The sequence below is a fragment of the Megascapheus bottae genome, chromosome 5, assembly GCF_031878675.1.
Source record: "Megascapheus bottae isolate mThoBot1 chromosome 5, mThoBot2.hap1, whole genome shotgun sequence".
Lineage (NCBI taxonomy): Eukaryota > Metazoa > Chordata > Mammalia > Rodentia > Geomyidae > Megascapheus > Megascapheus bottae.
The window spans coordinates 40,762,494-40,771,800 of NC_143513.1; the positions used below are offsets into that span (position 1 = coordinate 40,762,494).

At 44.8% G+C, this 9,307-nt stretch overlaps 1 protein-coding gene across 1 annotated transcript; it reads right to left on the reverse strand.

Annotated features, from left to right (window-relative positions):
- Positions 1-5: 5 nt before the first annotated feature.
- Efcab10 (EF-hand calcium binding domain 10) lies at positions 6-6,578 on the reverse strand. Its single transcript, XM_090332960.1, has 4 exons — positions 6,217-6,578; positions 2,342-2,506; positions 1,927-2,014; positions 6-83 (listed from the first exon to the last, which is right to left on the reverse strand). Exons 1-4 carry the CDS (start codon positions 6,446-6,448, stop codon positions 47-49), a joined length of 522 nt encoding a protein of 173 aa, XP_090189086.1. The 5' UTR covers positions 6,449-6,578; the 3' UTR covers positions 6-46.
- Positions 6,579-9,307: the final 2,729 nt, after the last annotated feature.

The window sequence follows — 9,307 nt, forward strand, 5'->3', positions numbered from 1 at the left end:
ATGGAAACTTTATGGAACCATTTATTATCTTGGATTCATGCTGTTATTAAAATGACAGCCATATCTTCTCCGTCCTCTTGTTCCTAAGAAAACCCAAACCAGAAAACTGAGAAGCTATGAAAATTCTAAATAATTCCATTTATAAACATAAGTGCTACATACATATGTAGAAGAAAATATGAGAACAAAGAATACACTATCATCAAATCTCAGTTGTTTATGCCAAGGAAAATTGTGTTGTGTATAACAAGATAGATAATGTTTTTAAAAAATCATTTAAGAATTCAAGCTGAAAAAAAAAAAGAATTCAAGCTATTGCTGGGCTCCGGTGGCTCATACTTGTAATCCTAGCTACTCAGGAGGCTAAGATTTGAGGGTTGTGGTTCAAAGCCAGCTTAGGCATGAAAGTCCATGAGACTTATCTCCATTTAACCACCAGAAAACCAGAAGTGGCGCTATGGCTCAAGTGATAGAGTGCTACCCTTGAGCTGAACTGCTCAGGGACAGTGCACAGTGTCTATTTCAAGCTCCATGACCAAAAAAAAAAAAAGAAAGAAAGAAGGCTGTAAAATTGAGGTTTCATAGCCTTGTTTGGGAATTCACAATATTGCCTTAAGAAAACACATTGTAAAAATGGTAATGAAACTAGGCTTGTTCTTCATATTGTTTTAATGTCCTTCTATTTTAAATGCCTCCTAGTTCCATTTTGTTTAACAATAGCAACATAAACATTTTAGGTCAGAATACTCTGTCTCAGTCTTTATTGTGGTAGGGCTATTGTAAACATTTTTGCTTAATATTTGTGTCACTGATGATGAGACAAAAATCTTAATCTTAACCTGGTGAATGTAACTATAACCCCTCTATACATTATCCCAACAAAAAAAAACCCAAAACAACAAAAAAAAAAACACTGTTGGGCTGAGAGTTTGGCCTAGTAATAGAGTGCTTGCCTAGCCTGCACTAAGACCCAGGTTTGATTCCTCAGTACCACATACATAGAAAAAAGCCGGAAGTGGTGCTAAGGCTCAAGTGGTAGAGCTCTAGCCTGGAGAAAGTCCAAGGACAGTGCTCAGCCCTGAGCTCAAGCCCAGGACTGGCAAAAAATAAACAAACAAACAAAAAAAACCCTCTTAATCTTCCTTTTTCTTCTCACTTTTCCTTGGCATTGGAATTCACTAAATAATGGTTTCATGATTTATAAATCCTCAGATGGTAAAACTTTTAAACAAATTGAGCTGTTTAGCCAGACTTCTACATTTATCAAATTTCAGTGTTTTGGTTTTTTTGTTCCTTTACAGCATTTAGTACTTTCAGTGCTGTATTATCTCCGATCTAAAACTGTCAGCTGTCATGTAAGCCATTTTTTTTAATAAACATTTTCTTTGCAGTAGATAATGTTGAGGAATACTTTGAGATAGGTTACTCCATATTTTATACAGAAAATTTCCAACTACTATGTCTGGTATGCTAGGTTTTTTCTCCTCATCCTTTGAAAATTGTTGAGGTGTTCCAATGAGAAAATAATGAAGCTGCCTCTGGAACTTCCTCTTGTTCCAGCATTTCCCTATTCCCTTTATTCCAGGAGGACCCTTTCCTGGCTTCCCTTTCTACTTATTTAAAGTTCAGAGTGAATGAAATGTTTCTGTCAAAAGATAGGAACCTAGCTGAGTGCTGGTGGCTCACACCTGTAACCCTAGCTACTTTTATAGCCAGCCTGGGCAGGAAAGTCTGTGAGACTCTAATTTTCAATTAAGTGTCAAAAAATGTAAAAGTGGTGCCATGGCTCATGTGGTAGAGCACGAGTCCCAACTACAGCTCAGGAACAGGCCCTAAGTTTAAGCCCCTGCACCAGCACATATAGTAGTACTCTTCAAAATCATACTGTGTTGTTAAAAATATTCACAACATAGAAAGTAAACATACACGTCACTCTTGAACTTATCCAGAGTTATCACACGGGTCTCATCCACAAAAACTTCACCTTCTTTGCTCAGACCCAAGGTTTTTAGAGCTGTATGAGAGAATGAGAAGAAATGAAAATTTACAAAGTGATTACTTTCTGCAAGGAAAATCTTATGAAATGGCCATAGACAGTTACTTTCATTTGTAGAAGACCTTCTTTTTTTTTTTTTCTTTTTTCTTTGCCAGTCCTGGGCTTGAGCTCAGGGCCTGAGCACTGTCCTTGGACTTTCTCAAGGCTAGAGCTGTACCACTTGAGCCTCAGCAGCACTTCCGGCTTTTTTCTGTGTATATGGTACTGAGGAATCGAACCCGGGTCTTCATGCATGCTAGGCAAGCACTTTAACCACTAGGCCAAACTCCCGGTCCCAAGACTGACCTTCTTTATACTGCACAAAGGATATGTGGCCCCTGCCTGCGGAGTCCAGCATCTCAAACATGGCCACAATGTTGGAGTTATCCATGAAGTAAGGAAAAGTTATGCCTGTCGTTTTGGCAATTCTCATACGTTCCAACAGAGTCATTAAAAATTCCCTTGGTTTCTCTGCAAAAGAACAGGACAAGTCTTTTTGACATGAAATTGTAATAAGATATATCACAAATGAGAGTAGTTATTTAATGATTATTAACATCTATGTTCAAAGTACTGTACTACATACTCAGGATGTGGATTCTGCTTTAAAATTTTTCTGTTGTAAGCATTGTAAGGCTTTTTTTTTTTTCTTAAGGCTAACACTACCATTTGAGCCACAGCTCTGCTTGAACCCAGGGCCTGGGCACTGACTGTCCTTGGGCTTTTTCAATGGTTACACGCTGCCACTTGAGCCACAGCACTACTTCCAGCTTTTTTCTGTGTATGTGATACTGGGGAATCAAACCCAGGGTTTCATGCATGCTAGGTAAGCACTCTACTACTAGGCCATGCTCCCAACCCACTTCTAGCTTTCTGATGGCTAACTGGAGATAAGAGTGTCATAGACTTTTCTGCCTGGGCTATTTTTGAACTGTCATCCTCACATTAGCTCAGGCCCTGAGATCAAGCCACAGGACCAGCATGGAAATAATAGGCTCACGCCTGTAATGGTGGCTACTCAGGAGGCTGAGATCTGAGGATTGAAGTTCAAAGCCAGCCTAGGCACTAAAGAACTTGAGACATCCATAAATCACTAGAAAACAGGAAGTGGGGCTGTGGCTCAGGGGTAGGGTGGTAGCCTTGAGCTGAAGAGCTCAGGGATAGGCCCAGGCCCGGAGTTCAAACCCCATGACTCACCAAAAAAAAAAAAAGTTGACCCATATCACACATTTATCTTGAAAAACCAATGGTTTTAAATCAGGGTATAGAGAGCTACAGGTGGGTGCCACCCTGTTCCTCTCACAGCAGAAGACTTCATTACAGGGCCAGGCACCAACAAGAAATGCTAGTCTCTTTCCCAAAACACATAATTAACACAAATCTGTTTAATAACAGGTTAGAAAAAAATGTTAACCTATTCCCTTGTTCTTATTTCCCTTCAATATTTGTTGAGGAACTTATTTTTTTAATGCTTTAAACCGGTTAGAATTTTATCATCCTATACTGGTCATATTGGTTGGGTGGCTGTTTTTATTTTTTGATTTTGTCAGTCATGGGACTTGAATTCTGGGCCTGGGCTCTTTAGCTCAGGCTACTACCTTAAGCCACAGTGCCACTTGTGGTTTCTGGTGATTAATTGGAGATAAAAATCTGGACTTTTTAGTGCCAGGCTGGCTTTGAACCGTGATCCTCAGATCTCAGCCTCCTGAAGTAGCTAGGATTATAGGTGTGAGCCACCTCCTCTGGCTCCAAAATTCTTAATCATCCAAAAATTATAAAGTGATGCAAGTTTGATCAATGGTTCAGAAATATAAAAATGTCAGGAAAAGTCATCTACTCCTGAACATCCTTATGTCTCTCCCTGTGGATCATTTAGTTCCCCTACTAAATTAAACACTCTTTGAGTTCAGGTAAATATCTGCTGTTCACCAGGCACAAGGCTGATTTATATATTATTCATTTAATCTTCCCCAGGTTCCCAGGAGATGCAAACTATTATTGTCACATTTTTTTTTTTTTTTCAGACAAAGAGGCCCTGGATTTAAGAGTCTTGTCCTGGGCCGGGAGTTTGGCCTAGTGGTAGAGTGCTTGCCCAGCATGCACGAAGACCTGAGTTCAATTCCTTGGTACCACATATACACAGAAAAAGCCAGAAATGGTGCTGTGGCTCAAGTGGTAGAGCTCTAGCCTTGAGAAAGTCCAAGGACAGTGCTCAGGCCCTGAGCTCAAGCCCAGGACTGGCAAAAAAAAAAAAAAAAAAAAAGAGTCTTGTCCTGACACTGGGTACTATGTCACAGTACTAAGTCAGGCTCCCCACCTCCAGAGCTTTTGTCCCACCTACAGGAAAGAGCCTTACAGTGCTGCCTGGGAGCTGGCACGAGAAGGGTGGATCATTAAGAACTCTAGGGCTGTTTGTTAAATACTTCATTTGAAATATGATTTAAAAATCAATGTTAATAAATTCTTTAATTAAAAAAAAAACTGTGTGGCTCCATGGAGAGTGTCAGCACAGTCAGCACAGCACGCCTGAGGCCTGAGATCAAAAGCCATTGCTGAGGAAACAAAAGCAAAAACAAGAACCTGGCACCTGTGCTGCACACCTGCTGCAGTCCTACCTACTCAGAAGGCTGGGCTGGGGCAGAAAAGCCAGGAGAGTCGTGTTTCAAATTAACCGCCAAAAGGCTGGAAAGGGAGCTGTGGCTGGGGAAGAGTGCCATCCTTGAGTGGAAAGAGCTCAGGACCAGCACCCAGCACACACACAGCCCCCCCCCCTCTGTCTCTCTCTCTGTCTCTCTCTCTCTGTCTCTCTGTCTCTCTCTCTCTCTCTCTCTCTCTCTCTCTCTCTCTCTCCCCCTCTCTCTCCCTCTCTCTGTCTGTCTGAATCGGTTTCTGTCTTGTCTGTCTCTCTCCTCTGTGTCTGTCTCTTTTTCTCTTTCTGTCTGTCTGTCTGTCTCGATTTCTGTCTTGTCTGTCTCTCTCCTCTGTGTCTGTCTCTTTTTCTCCTGTCTATCTGTCTCGGTCTGTCTTGTCTGTCTCTCTCCTCTGTGTATATCTCTTTTTCTCTTGTCTGTCTGTCTGTCTTGGTTTCTGTCTTGTCTGTCTCTCTCTTCTGTGTCTTTTTCTCCTGTCTGTCTGTCTGTCTGTCTGTCTGTCTGTCTCGGTTTCTGTCTTGTCTGTCTCTCTCCTCTGTGTATATCTCTTTTTCTCTTGTCTGTCTGTCTGTCTTGGTTTCTGTCTTGTCTGTCTCTCTCTTCTGTGTCTGTCTTTTTCTCCTGTCTGTCTGTCTGTCTGTCTGTCTCCGTTTCTGTCTTGTCTGTCTCTCTCCTCTGTGTCTGTCTCTTTTTCTCTTGTCTGTCTGTCTGTCTGTCTCGGTTTCTGTCTTGTCTGTCTCTCTCCTCTGTGTCTGTCTCTTTTTCTCCTGTCTGTCTGTCTGTCTCCGTTTCTGTCTTGTCTGTCTCTCTCCTCTGGGTCTGTCTCTTTTTCTCCTGTCTGTCTGTCTGTCTGTCTCGGTTTCTGTCTTGTCTGTCTCTCTCCTCTGTGTCTGTCTCTTTTTCTCTTGTCTGTCTGTCTGTCTCGGTTTCTGTCTTGTCTGTCTCTCTCCTCTGTGTCTGTCTCTTTTTCTCCTGTCTGTCTGTCTGTCTGTCTGTCTGTCTCGGTTTCTGTCTTGTCTCTCTCCTCTGTGTCTGTCTCTTTTTCTCCTGTCTGTCTGTCTGTCTCCGTTTCTGTCTTGTCTGTCTCTCTCCTCTGTGTCTGTCTCTTTTTCTCTTTCTGTCTGTCTGTCTGTCTGTCTCGGTTTCTGTCTTGTCTGTCTCTCTCCTCTGTGTCTGTCTCTTTTTCTCCTGTCTGTCTGTCTGTCTGTCTGTCTGTCTGTCTGTCTTTCTGTCTCGGTTTCTGTCTTGTCTGTCTCTCTCCTCTGTGTCTGTCTCTGTCAGTCTCTTTCTCCTGTCTGTCTGTCTCTCTCCCTCCTCTCTGTCTCCCTCGTACTTTTAATACCCAGCCTAGAGGCAGGGGATAGAGTGGGAGGGGAGGACCTGGGGTTCAAAAGGGAAGCAGTGGGTTCGCCGGGCGGCGCCCGAACTACATAGCATGGGGGGTAAGGTAGAAGAAGAGGAGGAGGGGAAGGAGGAGAAAGAGGCGGGGGAGGGGGAGGGGGAGGAGAAAAACAATTCGAGGACTGTTACCCGGCTGGTTGAAGAGGAGCATACTAGTGAGATAGTTCAGCAAATCCATGATCCGATGTTTCTCCAAGTACTCCTTGGCTTGGAGCTCCCGGTTGCTGATAGCCGCCATGGCCCCAGGCTGGGTCGTTGCTAGGCGATCGGGCGGCGTCCCGGGCGTCTGGCCCCGCCCCCTCGATTCCGGCGAGGCCACGTGACCCTCGGAGGAGGCGGCCTCCTGGGCGCTGGCTTCCATCCCGGTCCAGCCGGGCCGAGGCCGCCGAGGGAGGCGGGAGGAGGTGCGCCGAGGGCGCTCTCCCGGGCGGCCGGCGCGTCTCCGCCCCTCGCTCTGTAGCTGCGGACCCAGTGTAGAGGCCTGCGCGTCTAGTAACCGAAGCGGTCACGGAGCCGGGCGGCCGCAGGGCTGTGGGCGAGGACTTTCCATTGTGAGCCATCTGCCCGCGTGCTGTCGCCACGCGTCGGCGGGCTCCGCACCCAGCCCCCGGCCCGCTCCCGTCACGCTGGGCTTCAGAGCCGTGTGCTTTGACTGCGGAAGCAGACCGCCTTGAGGACCAGCTCAGGGGACAGACCCGAGGCGCAGCGTCAAGGAGGGCCTCCGCGTGGTCACAGAAGAGCAGAACCCAGGGGCCTGGAGCTTGGCCTCCTGCTAAGAGTGCTTGCCCACGCCCCGAGTCAAGCCCCAGGACACAGACAGAAAGAAAGAGAGGGAGGGAGGGAGGGAAAAGAAAAGCACAAACTGTCCTAGACTAGGATTCCGGGCCTTGAAGTTCACTTAGCTAACCTGAATAGCACAGGAAAGTCCCTGACAGATTCCCTAGAGGAAGCAGAATTGTAAAACCTTAAAGACAACTAGATAACCCCCACCTTGGATTAGCGATTGAGCTAACGACCCTCATCCCAGTGTCAAGGTTAAACTGGGAAGGATAAAGAGGTGCAAATGTCTACAGACTTTCCCATACCTGGGTAGCCCATACACAGTAGACAAACCATGGGGGGGGGTCCAATTTCTTTCCATCCAGTAATCCCAGTCCCTAACCGCTCCTATTGCGTTTGACCCTTATCCAACCAATGGCCTCACCTCTTTAGGTGATTGGCTTTATCCAATGTACCTACTTCATGACTAGAGGTGTATGTAAATGTTTTGCTAGTAAGTCACTGTGATTAAGGTCCTTTCTTACCTTCCTGGTTTGTATTTAACAGTATTTTATAAAATTTTAAATAAACTCAGCACTCTGCCAAAATAATTTCTCAGCAGTTGAAAAATAGAGGATGGAAAGAGGAGCCACAACATAGATGGCAGGAGACTAAAGCAAATCTGAAAGAAAGAGTGCTAGAACACATCTAGGACTCTCCTAGCGGAGAATTATAGCTCAAAACCTAGGTACATAGGGTCATAGAGGGTGAGACTAAGTGAAAGGATCTCTAGGATATGGATAGGTTTATCTTGTGTGATTGTTATTCTTAATGTACTATGTTATTTTTCTTCTCATTTTTTCTCCTTATGATTTATCTCATGTGGTCACTGTATCTGACTTTGTTACCGGATGTATTGTATATATGTTTACTTATTTGAAATAGGGAAGGGAAGGAGGGGAATAAGATGATTGGGAGGGAGTAGGTGGAGGGAAATGGGGACAAAAGCATGAGAAGGGGTATTAAGTTTCAAGAAGTAATGCACCTACTACCTGAGGAATGCAACTGTAACCCCTCTTAACATTATCCGGACAATAAAATTAAAAAAGGAAAGAAGAAAGAGTACCAGCTGCCTCCCACAGAGTGGGAGCTGCATCTCCAGCAGGCAGGCCACTTTCAGAATCTGAGACTTTTTCTGGTAGGCCAGAAAGTCCTATTAAGACAAAAGTAGTGAACAACTGGAAGAATCAGCTGCTCCTGTGAGCAAAAAAAAGAGAGCTAGCGTGTCCATCACTGGTGCCAGGAAGAACTGTTCTGAGGAGGAAGGCATTCACTCAAAAGACTTGAAAACCTCAGGGAGTCTTTTTTTTTCTTTTTGTCTCACCGCAGAAAAGATGGTGAGCACAGGCTGTTCTCTAAATCATAGCTACCTAAGTCTGTGACCTTAGAGGTTGACTAGAGAGGTGTGATCGCTTGGGAAAAGTGACTCTGGCTCTGCTTTTGGGTCAGGACAGCAGCAGGCAAGGTGAAGGCAACAGGAGTGAGGAGTGAGACCAAGCCTAGCAGAGGGGACGGTGGCCATGGGAGGAGAGCAGAGCCACATTAACATGGAATCTGGTTTGTGGTCTTTTGGCATGGTCCTTTGACTCTCTGGCCCAAGGTGAATGTAGCTTAGGGAGGAGCGAAATATAAAAGAGAAGACCAGTTGTGAGTCTATCGGGACCCTGATTTTCTACTCAGTGCTACAGTGGAAAACATTTTGGTTTTTTCCTTGTGAACTTTATTGATTTTCTTTTCTTACTTAAGTCCTGAATACATGTTTCTGTTCCCTGTCCTCCAAAACCTGCAATAACGCAGACATTGCAATTGTCCCATTTTCTGTCTCTGCAGTCAGGTTGAGGAGAGCACAGGGGCCCTTTCTCTGAACCGCTGGTTGTTTTCTGTTTCACACATCTTCCTGCACATCTTCCCCTATCAAAGGAACAGTGGCAGTGTCCCCACCACACACCTTCACACAGGACTCTCAATCTCCAAAGCCCTGGAAAGCTTGGGAAAGCAGTGTCCAGATGCCACCTAGTGGAGCCAGCTATTCTCTGACTTTGTTGTCTCAAGGCAAAAAGTGGGCTTCAGTAATTGTCATACTTTTCCCTCTTAGATTCCTTGTTCTCCACATTTCATTTCTCCAACTATCATTCCTGATTCTGCTAGTGTTTCAAGGGAGAAACTCAAAGTAGAAGGTATACATGATTCTCAGCCAGGGCTATCCATTACAGTCTCTTGGGGTCATTTCCAAAGTACTAAGGATGAGCCAGGCATGGAAAAATATATGTACAATCCCATACTAGGGAGCTGAGGTAGGAGGATCACAAACTTCAGGTATCCAGGGCTACTTAGCAAGACTCTGTCCTAAGAAACAAAACAAAGTACTGATATCGAAAGCCATTCAGGGCCTGTGAAACTG

Excerpts from the sequence above, each read along its gene's own strand:
- Efcab10 (XM_090332960.1), bottom strand. The coding sequence starts at position 6,448 with ATGGAAGCCAGCGCCCAGGAGGCCGCCTCCTCCGAGGGTCACGTGGCC. Across the intron at positions 2,507-6,216 it reads GCTCCTCTTCAACCAGCCGG|AGAAACCAAGGGAATTTTTA; the intron begins GTAACAGTCCTC and ends GTTCTTTTGCAG. Across the intron at positions 2,015-2,341 it reads CTTTGTGCAGTATAAAGAAG|CTCTAAAAACCTTGGGTCTG; the intron begins GTCAGTCTTGGG and ends TCTCTCATACAG.